Source organism: Heterocephalus glaber, unplaced genomic scaffold (genome assembly GCF_053883595.1).
Source record: "Heterocephalus glaber isolate CG9 unplaced genomic scaffold, H.glaber_assembly_v1.0 deba00001497, whole genome shotgun sequence".
Classification (NCBI taxonomy): Eukaryota; Metazoa; Chordata; class Mammalia; order Rodentia; family Bathyergidae; genus Heterocephalus; species Heterocephalus glaber.
Window position 1 is genome coordinate 14,128,555 of NW_028258320.1, and position 12,512 is coordinate 14,141,066.

At 33.8% G+C, this 12,512-nt stretch overlaps 1 protein-coding gene across 5 annotated transcripts in view; it reads right to left on the reverse strand.

Annotated features, from left to right (window-relative positions):
* Window positions 1-12,512, reverse strand: part of Adk (adenosine kinase) — a 538,665-nt gene that overhangs the window by 343,474 nt on the left and 182,679 nt on the right. For all 5 annotated transcript variants that reach the window (XM_004846317.3, XM_004846320.3, XM_087185402.1 and 2 more), the window contains exon 4: window positions 6,064-6,142. In XM_004846317.3, coding sequence (XP_004846374.1) covers window positions 6,064-6,142 — 79 coding nt within the window. The remainder of the gene's footprint in view (window positions 1-6,063; window positions 6,143-12,512) is intronic.

Here is a 12,512-nt window from a genome sequence, read left to right on the forward strand (position 1 = left end):
GGGGATTTAGCTCAGTGGTTTCGCCGCCTGCTGCGCAAGCAGAAGAACCGGAATTCGATCCCTGGTACCAAAAACAAAACAAAACAAAACAAAAAACACACACACACACATTGAGCGCTTCCACACATTTTGAAAAAAGTGACAACAAATGTTTATTTTGAAAGCATCAACATCATAGATAAGCAATCAAATTCCTTTTTTAGCAGTGTTGTATACAATGTTTTCAGGGTGTTTACCAGATGACATGTTTTTAATTTTCATTAGCAAGAAACGTAGACAGAATGGGATTTGCCAAAATCTATATTTGTATGGTCTGTCAAACACATAGAAGAATAAAAGGAAAAAAATGGAAATAAGGAGGGGAAGAGGGCTTCGTTGAAGGGAGGGGAGGGGACTGGGGGAAAAAAGAGGAATCAAGATATATCGTGTACAGGTTCAAGTTCTCTATGATGAATGTAATCAATAAGTATATCTAAAGTGTACCAATAAAATTAATCTAAAAAACAAAAACATATAGATACACAAGTCTAGAATTTATTCAGAAATATAACAACATTGTTGTATGTTTATGTACTCTGGGGTTTCATTAAAGCCTTCAATCTGATTTGACAAATCAAAATACTTAAGAGCTTTGGGAACATATTTTTGTTGATATGATTGGCCACATCACTTGATGTACATTATATTACCAGTAATATCTGAAAGAATAAGCCCTACACTATGAAGGACCAACATATTCACTATTAAAATCTTCCCTTGTTCTCCCTTAGGGTATTAGAGTTGAAATTTCAGATTCATAAAATGTAACTTTATTCCTTTCCACAGAGCAACAAAGGGGATCATATGATGATGTGTGTTCATTTGTGTAGTAGCCCTAAGCTAGTCTGAGGTCAATGAACATCAATATTTTTCTTTTTCGAAAGAGTAAATACTGACTGAGAAGAATTTGCCTATCGTTCTCCATATCTGCTTTGACATCCCAATATCTACCATGTCCAATCACTAATCTTTTTCTGTATTTTGTGCAATATGCCCTGTTTTGATTATTTACCTCCAAAATCCAGTCGTATATGTCCTATCATGAAAACACGATAGTCATTTGCCTTCTTATTGGGAACACATGGATTATAGTCACGTTGATGTTATAATCATTCTCATTTTTATTATTTGAACTCAGTAAGGTTAACAATACTCAAAATGTTTAAAATTAAATTAGCTATATTTCAATATAAAGTATACTTTTATTTGACAGACTTTTAGTACTCATAATTATGACATTAAATTCCCTACTATATAAATTTTCTACTGCAGCCTAAACAAGTACTACAAACTCAGTAGCTTAAACAAAACTTTGTAATCTTCTAGAGATAGAGATGACTAATGTCCCCTTACAAGGGGGCTTTTTTGTGTTTTTTGAGATAGGGTCTCCTGATATAGCCCAGGCTGGCCTTGAACTTGAGGCAATCCTCCTGCCTCAGCCTCAAGTGCTGAGATTGCTAGGATTACAAGCATGTGCCACCATGCCTGGCTGATATCCCCATTTTCTTGTTGTCTCCAACCCTAGTACTTTCTCTTTTAAAAAGTAGTATAACTGGGCTGTGGATTTAGCTCAGTGGTTCCACTGCCTGCCCCACAAGCGCAAGGTCCCATGTTCAATCCCTGGTACCAAAAAAAAAATAGTACTATAACTTTAAAAATCATTCATCCATTTAGTTTAATACTTAACAACTTCTGTCTGATTTAAACTTCAACCTGTTTATTTACTGATGAAAACTTCCAAAAGGTGAATAAATAGCCTGTAGTTTCACACTCAATAAACACCCTTGAACTCAAACCCACTTCCAATGGAGACCCATGCTTCCAAGAGCAACCCATGTTCTCAACTTATGTTTCCTCACTGACGACAGAATAACTTGAATTATGCTGCTAGTCCCTCCTAAAGCATTTCTAGAATCTCTTTTTAAAATTAATTGTGATAGGGCCAGGGATTTAGTTCAGTGGTTCCGCCGCCTGCCTCGCAAGCATGAGGATCCAAGTTCGATCCCTGGTACCAAAAAAATTAATTGTGATAAATTACACTTAACCTAGAATTTAACATCTTACCCATTTAAAAGTTCAGTCATGTTTCACTTAATAATGGGGAAACTGTCTTAGATATGTATCATTAGGTAAACATCACTGAGTAGACTTTCATAAACTAGGAACACCATGAGGTCATTAGGCGATATAATCTTGGAAATACCATTATACTGTATATGGCCAATCACTGACTAAAATGTTGATATGAGGTGCATGACTGTATATAGTTCAATGGCATGAAATACATTTGGATTTTTATACAACTAACACCACCATTCATCTCCACATTTCATCTTGCAAAACTGAAACTGTACCCACCAAACAAAATCTCCTCTCTCTTCCTTCTAGTCTGACAACCATCATGCTATTTTTTGCCTCTATGAATTTAACTACAGTGAGTACTACAAACAAGTGGAATCCTACTGTGCTACAATATGATATGATGTAAGTGGCTTATTTCACTTAGCATAATCACTTCAATGTTGATTCATGCTAAAACATGTATTCAAATTCTCTAACTTTGAAAAGATGAATACTATTCCAATGTATGCATATCACATTTTGCCTACAGACTGTTCACAGACAGACACTTGAATTGCTTCACCTTTTTGCTATGGTGAATAATTCTGTTTGGGAGTTAAGGTTCAAATATCTCTGAGACTCTGCCTTCAGTTCTTCTGGGTATGTATCTGTCTTAGTCTGTTTGGACTACAATAACAAAATACCACAGACTAGGTGACTAGGTGGCTGAAACAACAGGAATTTATTTTTCATAGTGCCTGAGGCTGCAAAGTTTAAGATCAAGGTGCCAGCAGATTTGATTCACTGTGTCCTCAAAGCATGGAGAGAACAAAACAAGGTTTCTGCATACCTCTTGCAAACCACTACATTTTTTTTTTTTTTAACCACTACGTTATTTAACCTTAGCTACCTCCCAAGAGGTTCCAGCTCCATATATTATCACAGTGAGAGTCTGGGCATCAAAATATGAATTTAGGGAGATACAAACATTTAGTGCATAATGTATTCAGAAGTGGAACTGCTGGATCTCATGATGAATTCCATGTTTAATTTCTTGAGGAGCCACCATCCTGTTTTCTGTAGCAGCCATACTATATACATTCCCACCCCCAGTGCACAGGGTTCTAATTTCTCCACATCCTTGCCTATAGTCATTATTTTCTGTTCATTTGTTTGTTTTGATAGTAGACCTAGGTATGAAGTGGGCAGCACAGCTATTAAGAGAATTAAATCTTACATAGATAATAATATGGAAACTAGAGAAGAGGTGCAGAATTGCTCTGCTTTCAAAAGTCAGAAGCTACCATTACTCTGGTCTCCTTTAGTGAAGCTCTTCTGAGGGGCTTCACTAAAAAGCTAGGAAAACAGTCTCAGGAAATAAATTGACTAGCCAGTCTTATGTGTGTATTGGGGGATGGGGATTAGGGAGGGAAAAAGAAGCCATTCATGAGTATCTTTTTCTGTTTCCCTAGTTCAAATTTAAATCTTCCTAACATCTAGGACATGAAACGAGAGTCCCTTGAGAAAAGCAAATTGTCACAATTCAAATATGAAATGAACATCGTTCTGGAGGTACACTTAGAACAACATACAGAATTTGCCTTTAAGTTTTCATAAACTGGAAAAATGATATATGAGTAATAAAATATTGTATTTGGTTCCTATAAATTTGTTTATCTTTTGAGGGTGAGAAGGATTGCTCCTATAACATACTACAATTTTTTTTGGTACCGGGGATCGAACTCGGGTCCTTGAGGTTGCAGGAACATACTACTATTCTACTTAACTGTTTAGGGTTCTCTCTCTCTCCATCCTACCTCCCATATCTCCAAATACATTTTCATAACCATGAAAGCTTCAAGGATATGAATTAAGTGCATTATTACCTTTTGTCTTTTCATCCAACACTAGTTAACCGGACGGAAGTATAATAAATGAGAAACAATGAGACAAAGAGAAGAGAAAAAGTTGGAGTAGAGGTTAAAGAGTGAAAAAATGCTAAGATTCACAACATAAACATGAATTTTTCAAGCAGGGAGCATTTCTTCTCCCAAACAGGTCTATGATATAGCAAGTGATTCCCACACATCTATGAATGTTGCTTGGACTGAACTGCTCTGCATGTAGTATAACAGTGACTGCTAATTTTGGAAGCAAGGCAGGATTTAAATCTCAAATATATATCATTAACAACAAATTAAAATATTAGACAAATGACCCAAAACTTCAAATTTCTTTTCTCAACCTGCTAAAGGGAAGAACGAATAAGCCATTATGAGACTACATTTTTATAATGCATATGAAATACTGTGAAACATGCAAAGAAAAAACAATGTAAACAATGATGGTTTAATTAATGAGATCAACATCAGACAGAAATTTGGGGAAGGAGTTAGTGTTAATTACATAATTAACAAACCAAGAAAACAGAAATTGGTAAAGATTCCCGAGATCTCTCTCTCTCAAAAGTGCACATGGAAGGACTCAGAGGAAGACAGGCATCTACAAGTCCAGCTGAAAGGGCCCACAAGGAAAGAACCCTGACATCACCTGATCCCGGAACTACTGCCTCCAGAACTGTGAGAAACTATATTTTTGTTGTTTAATCCACCCAGACTGTGGTATTTTGGCATGCCTGCCAGAGCAGCCTAATATAACATCTGGGAGAAAAAGTAAATCATTTTCTTTCTATTAATCTGTGCTCACAAAGTGACCAACAGGATGCTTCATAAAAACAATACAAAATAATTGACAAATACAAGGATCTTCTCAGACCATTTCACAATAATGACCATTTTAAAGGTTAGTTTTTACAAACTAAAATATTATAATACTATGAGAAGGAAAGAGGAAGGAAGGAGGGAAAGAAGGGAATGGGAGGAAGGGAGATCATCATCTGGATTTTATTTCCTAATTTTCAACTTCTTGAGTCCTTGAAATTAGTTAAAATACAAAAGGAAACAATCAATCAATGAAAAAATCAAAATGACCCAAGTCCATAAGAACTGACCTAAGACTACAATAAGCAGGATTCTGAGCTAGCTTTCAAACTGCAGAGGTGAGATGCAGAGATATATGAGGCTTATTCTTATCATTCTATGTTGCAAGTTTTAAAAGAACACTAACTCTAACTCAACATTAGCTTAGGCTGCTAATTTGGAAGAGTAAGTTTCAAAATGTGTTTGTTCAATTACCCACTGGGAGATATACATACATTCATATATACATATAGAAATGAACATACATATGTATGCAGAAGATACACACAGATTTAGACATATAAACTGTATCATTAATCCTGATATGTCAACTTCACTGAATTAAGAAACACCTAGGCAGGGCCGGGGATTTAGCTCAGTGATTCTGGCACCTGCCTCGCAAGCACAAGGTCCCAAGTTTGATCCCCGGTACCAAAAAAAAAAAAAAAGAAAGAAAAGAAAGAAACACCTAGAAGATTATAAAAGCATATTTCTGGATTGGAAGGTAGATCAGTGGTACTGCACTTGCCTACCATGCACAAGGCCCTGGGTTCAATCCCCAGTATTGCCAAAAAACAAAAAAGAACCTTATATTAAGAAATTTGGTACAGTAAAAGACACTATAAGAGAAGTTCACTCACAAATGAATAAATACAGTTTATATAATAAAAATAAAGATTCATAAAATATACAGAATTTCTATAACTCAGTAATGTAAAAATTTTTAAATAATAGTGAATAGATATGAGTAATTCAGACAAAATATAAATGAAAAACCATATTCAAAGACGTTAAGCTTACAAATAATCAAAGAAGTAGCAATAAAAATAATTTTTATTAGATGGGCAATGACTGTTAAATTCGCAATCCAAAATGAACAAAACTATTCTATGGCAATCAAATATAGAATGGGAACAATTATACAAAATTACTAGAAGCTTAGAATAATTTTGAATCTCTTTAATTACTGAAATAATTAACCAACCTGAGCCACTTTCATTGAATTCTGGGTAGAGCCACCAGCATGATATTCAACTTTGAATTTTTTCACAAGTTCATCAAACCTATAAGGAAATCACAGTAGAAGAAAAGTTAGTATTTGTCAGTTGTCACAATGTAAATTTGTTAGAAGTACATTAACATATATTTACTAGAATTTTCAAATTACAGTTATGTTGAAGAAATGAATTAAAATACTTTGACATTTTAGATTTTCATATAAAAATTCTATAAATATGCAACCATAAGAATTTGAAATATATAGTCTAGCTATAATTAACCTTTATACTAAACAGAAAGTAAAAATAAAATTCACAAGTTGTCAAATGAAGGTGACACATGGCAAATAAGTAAGTCAAAATTATCAGTCTCAGAATTACTTATTAACTATAAACATACAGAAAAATCAGTGTTCTCTTTTTCCTCATTCCACACAACTAAGAGAATTTTCTACAGAAATCAAAATTTTGCTTACTAATGAAACTCCAAGAATCAGTTCAAGAGACATACAAATTATGATCTTATCCTTGAAGATGGATGATGACACGTGCACTCACTTCTTCCATATTTTACATAAGAAAATGAACAATCACTCATCTTTCTGCCTCTATTTTTGTCCATTCTGGACACTATGTAGTGTGTTAATGGAGTTACGTAATATGTGGTCTTTGGTGACTAGATACTTCCACTTAGTGGATTGTTTTCAAGGTTGATACATTAAGTAGCATGCACCAGTATGTTAATCCTTTTCATGGTGAAATAATTTTGGATTACTTGGGTATACCATATTTGTTAAACCATTCACCTGGCAAAGGGTACTTGGGTGTTTCCACCTTTTTTTCTACTGTGAATAATGCTGCTATGAGCATTCATGTAAATGTTTTTGTCCATACACAATGTTTTCATTTTCCTTGATTATATATGTGGGGGAAAGCTGCTAAGTCAAATGACAAATCCTTGTTGACTTCTTTTTTTGTTTGTTTGTTTTTCTGAGACAAGGTCTCACTGTGTAGTTCAGACTGGCCTTGAACTCATTATGTAGCACAGGCTGAGCCTGCCTCAGCCTCCCAAATGCTGGCAATACAAGACTGTGTCACCACACTCAGCACTGTTTGACTTGCGGAACTTCTATCAATGACTACCTACTTTTCACCCACAGAAAATTCTATTAAAGTGAGCAACTAAAAAAGTAACCATTTTTTTAATTAACTTTACGACAGCTGAAATTTTTTACAAAACAGTATTAGTTAGATGGATAATCAATGCAACAGTATGAATAAAAATTGAGATGAAAACTAGAAAGCTAAATTACCAAGAAAATACAAAGAAAGTAGAAGATATGCAAAATACAAGCTATGAGAGAAAAATTAAAAAGCATAGAGAATTGATCAGGTGCTCCAAGATCCATTTAATAAGAATTATACAGGGCAGGGGTTTAGCTCAGTGGTGCCGCCGCCTGCCTCGCAAGCGCAAGCTCTCCAGTACCAAAAAAAAGAAAGAAAAGAAAAGAAAAAGAATTATACAAAGAGAGAACAGAGAAAATGAAGGATAAAAAAGAAGTGCTAGAAAAATTAAGTTTCCAAATTAGGAAAAACACAATCCTCAGATTTCTCCAAATCCAAAACAGTTTCACTAGGGAGTAGGGATTAGGATATGTAATTGGACACAGGCTGTCTCACATATTAAGAGAAAACCAAAAGCACCTAAAGTGAAAACTAACAGATTACCTACAAAGGAATAAGAAGTGGACTAACAAGTTCTTTAAAAACATAAGATGCTAAAACATAATTGAATAGTGCATTTTATGCTAGAAGAACAAATTATTTTGAAACTATAATTCAATATTTACACAAATTATTAATTATCTGCTTCCAGTTGACAGACACAAACAGAATAAAATAAATTTGGTTACATTAAAATGTAAAGCTGTTTTATATAAAAGCAAAGCCAAACAAAATCTTTAAGTGTAATAAGAGGGAAAGCAGAATACATTTTCAATATAAAAAGGTTTATCTTTACCAAAAATAAAATAATCATACAAAAGAGAAATTAAAATTTTAAAGCACAGATAAGTGGAAAAATGAATAATGAATCAAATAAAGAAATGATATTTTGGAAAGCAATGAACTCATTTTATTAATAATCACATGCATATAAGTAGATTTCTGTATAATAAATTAGTTGAGGTTACAAATGTTAATACAATAAATTAGTTGAGTATATAAATTTTAAATTTTATATGACATTAATAGGGATGTCAAGAAGCTAACAGTCACATATTATTAGTCACAGAAAACTTGTGGAAAGTTATTTGGCAATCTGCATTGAGTCACAAAAATGTGTATGCCCTGTTATTATAAAATTATATTTAGATAACTCTATCCTAGAGAAAGTAATCAAAATCATAAAAAATGCTATGCAAATACTGTTTACCCTAGCATAATATTTTAAAAAGTAAGATTAAAAAATATAAATATCCTCAAAAAAGAAATGATTAAGTAAATTATGGTAATTATCACTGGAAGAAATGTAATAAATAGAGCTTGTAATATTTTAACTGTTTACATGTTTACATTATTACAGGAAAGAATATGAAGATATGAATAAGATAGGGTGAATAAATATATGAATAAATATAAGAAACAAATGTATAAAATGATGTTAAAAATAAAGGAAGCAAATTAAGATAAAGTCAAAAGAACACAAAATTAAACCACAGAGGTTTGTAGTTTATGAAACCTAAAATATAAGAGGATACCCCTTATATTTACTGTTCAATGAAGTTATCAGTATATAAAAATTCATTCAATTTGTACTTGTTTTGACAGTGTATAGGAGAATTCTAACCTCCTATCACATATTATAAAATATTTCATAAACTGGTAATTCCTGGACAAATCTAATAGCTATTTATAAATCTCCTTTACTTTCGAGAAGAAAAGTATAGCAGCAAAGAAGTAGGGATTCTTTCTAAGACTAATGATTAATGTAGCAAGTAAAGCTGTAACTAAATACTGGTCTTTAGGTCCTGACTTAGTGAGATATCACACCATATCACACTGACTTTAAAAATAAAATGATCCAATATGGAGATTTAAAGTCTGGTAAATGAAAGACTGCACTGACTTATGGTAAAAATAAAAATAATGTTGATGGATCATCAGTATGGTACTGGCAGCAGCAAAGAGCTAATTGTGGAACAGCTGGGCAGTGACTAAATGACCAAAGTAAACATAGGCAAGCTAACATAATCCATCATTTAGAATAAAAGCCCTCTGGCACTGAAATCATGGCATAAGTATTAATGGAAATAAATGCAGGATGCTATATTACAGACAGATTCACCTTTTCAAAAGCAATAATTACACTGACTACAACATGGCAGACAGGTTATGAGAAGGTCAGAGAATGGAAGTATTTAATGGAACAACATTATGATGCTATCATAATAAAAAAAACCCAGTAACTTTTGTTGGTTGCCATTAAAATACACTGGTCATTTCTTTAAGATTTCCAAATAGTTTTTAACTTCATAAATTTAGAATAAAACAATCAATAAATAATTTTTTCAATGAATTTTAAGGAGTTGGATAATAGAAACATAACCACAAATAAAACAACATATTCATTGTGATACATCATCAACTTATTAAAGTCAGCACTCAAAAAAAAAATATCTAGCAGACAAAAATAAGAAAAATTAGGTGTGTAATACATGTTGGGAGACGCTAATATAACTACATATTTGCTGTACCTTTGAAATCCAGTCACGGGATTCTTAATGTCACTGACTGTGACCCATGCATAAGGATCTGGTTTTTTTGTTGTTGTTTTTGTTTTTTGGTACCGGGGATCGACATCGGATCCTTGCACTTGTGCAGCAGGCGCCGGAACCACTGAGCTAAATCCCCGGCCCCATGCGTAAGGATCTGAATGAGAATGTAAGTCATACCCTCTATAATATAAGAATAAAGTATGGCTTAGTTTAACTTATAAGGTTAAAAATTGGGGGAGGGGGGAAACCAGGGATTCAGCTCAGTGGTTCTGCCGCCTGCCTCTCCGGCGCAAGTTCCGAGTTCGATCTCCAGTACCAAAAAATAAATAAATTTTGTTTTGCTTTGTTGTTTCTTTGGTCTTTTTTTTGGTACCGGGGATCAAACTCGGGACCTTGCGCTTGCCAGGCAGGCGCGGTGCCACTGAACTAAATCCCCGGCCCTGATTAAAAATATTTTTAATTTGGAGCATTCTGAATTATTATTCTTCATCTAGTTTTCAGTGTGCGAACAGCTCTCTAAAATACCGCTTTTTAAACCCTAAAGTAACCAACCAATCAAGTACGTTGGCAAGACAAATCACAGTCATAAAAATGTGAGAAAGTGGGCCGGGGATTTAGCTCAGTGGTTCCGCCGCCTGCCTCAAAAGTGCAAGGTCCCAAGTTGGATCTCCGGTACCAAAAAAAAAAAAATGAGAAAGTGAATAGGAAATTTTAGAAATATAAGCTTTTCCTTCCCTGACATTCCCAAAAACCTGAACAGGGTATATTTTTCACATAGTATAAAGTTAAATCCTGACCTGATGATCTATGCTCAGCCTGAACATGTCACCGTAAGAATACAGCTACTACAGGTATGAAAGCAGCACTCTTAAATTCTAACTTAAACAAAACTGATCAATTATTTCTGATATATATCTAATAGTCCTTTTCATATTTGTTATAAATATCAACTTTGAAAAAGATATATTCAGAATATATCGTGAACTCTCAAAACAATAATGAGGGAAAAAAATCCAATGAAGAATAGGTCTCTCCCCCTCTCCCTGCCTCCCTATCTCCAGGATTGAATCCCAAGGCTTCACACACACTAGGCAGAGGGCAAAGAGAACATCTATTGGAAAGGCTTTGAAGAAAAAAAACAAAAAAAAAGGCTGACAATAATAGGCAGTGAAAATACTAACTGCTGACAAGGTTATAAAACAACAGAATCTTTCATGTATTGCTGATGAAAATTCAAAATGGTACAGTAGCTTGACAATGTTAGAAAATTTAAACATATTTACTAGATAATTCAGGTACCTAAACATTTTTAACAGCCTTATTATTTCAAAATACTTACATTAAATATCCATCAATTACCAGATAGATACACAAGCAATAAAAAGAAAGGAAGAACTAATACCTTCAACAACACAAAGGAATCTCTAAAGTATTATGCCATGTGAGAGAAGCGAGACATAAAAGTATTACATACAAAATGATTCATTTTTCTGACATTCTGGATAAGACAAATAATATGAACAGAAAAGACTACAGAAAAGTATGAATCTTGAGGGCAATGAAAATTTCTATTTTGGTGATGGGTACAAAACTGTATATGTCTGTCAAAACTCAGAATTGTATACATAAAATGCTGAATTTTATATAAATTATACTTCAATATATTACATTATACTTCAAACTGACTAATATACAGATAGAGACAGGTATAGGATAGACAGATATAGATACAGAGAAAAAAATCTAAAGAACCAATCAAAAAAATTACAAGACCACATCTACCTACCTTTCTATCCATCTATATCTACCTACCATCCATCCATCCGTGTTTTGTTGTACATATTCTATGTACTTACCTGCCTGCTTATACAGAAAGACACACACATGGATACAGAGACATAGGTGAAGTGCATTTAAAGCTCAAAATAATCTTATGAGGGCTGGGGATTTAGCTCAGTGGTGCTGGTGCCTGCCTCACAAGTGCACGGTTCGGAGTTCGATCCCCAGTACCAAAAATAATAATAATAATTTTATGAGACAAAGTTAATACCAATATCCCAATTTTCTATATAAAATTACAAAATTAAAAGATTCAATGACTTAATTTAAACTTTTGATTTTGAAATAATTGTGATATGGAATCTTGCAACTAACAGCCACATATCATTTACCAAGATATACCAATAGTGTATTTAACACTTTACATGTTTTATCTTTTTCTGTATACATAGGTAGTTTTTCAGAATCACTTTAGAGTATGTTGTACATACCATGCATGTCTATGTATGGGTTCACATGGAGATATCTAATTCCAATGCGATGCCATTGCCTTCTCCCCTATCTGTGGTCTCCTATTCCATTACCTATCTCTTTCCTCCATGGAGACCCCTGGCTATGAGGTCCAGGACAGAGCTCAAGGTTCTCTTTTGGACATGCTCCTAACTAAAATGGACTGATTTTGGTACACTGCAAAAAAGAACCTGCCTAATTTTACCCTTTGTCCAAAACTCAGGTCTGAAACTTGTGTTGAAATTTTTCTTTTCGTGAGTGACTCAGTCTGTTTTTGATCTATATTTGCCATGGCCTTCTCTTTTTCAAGTCTTTTAAGCCTCTCCTACACTTCAGCTCTCCATACATGCGGACATATAGAATCAGTGAGA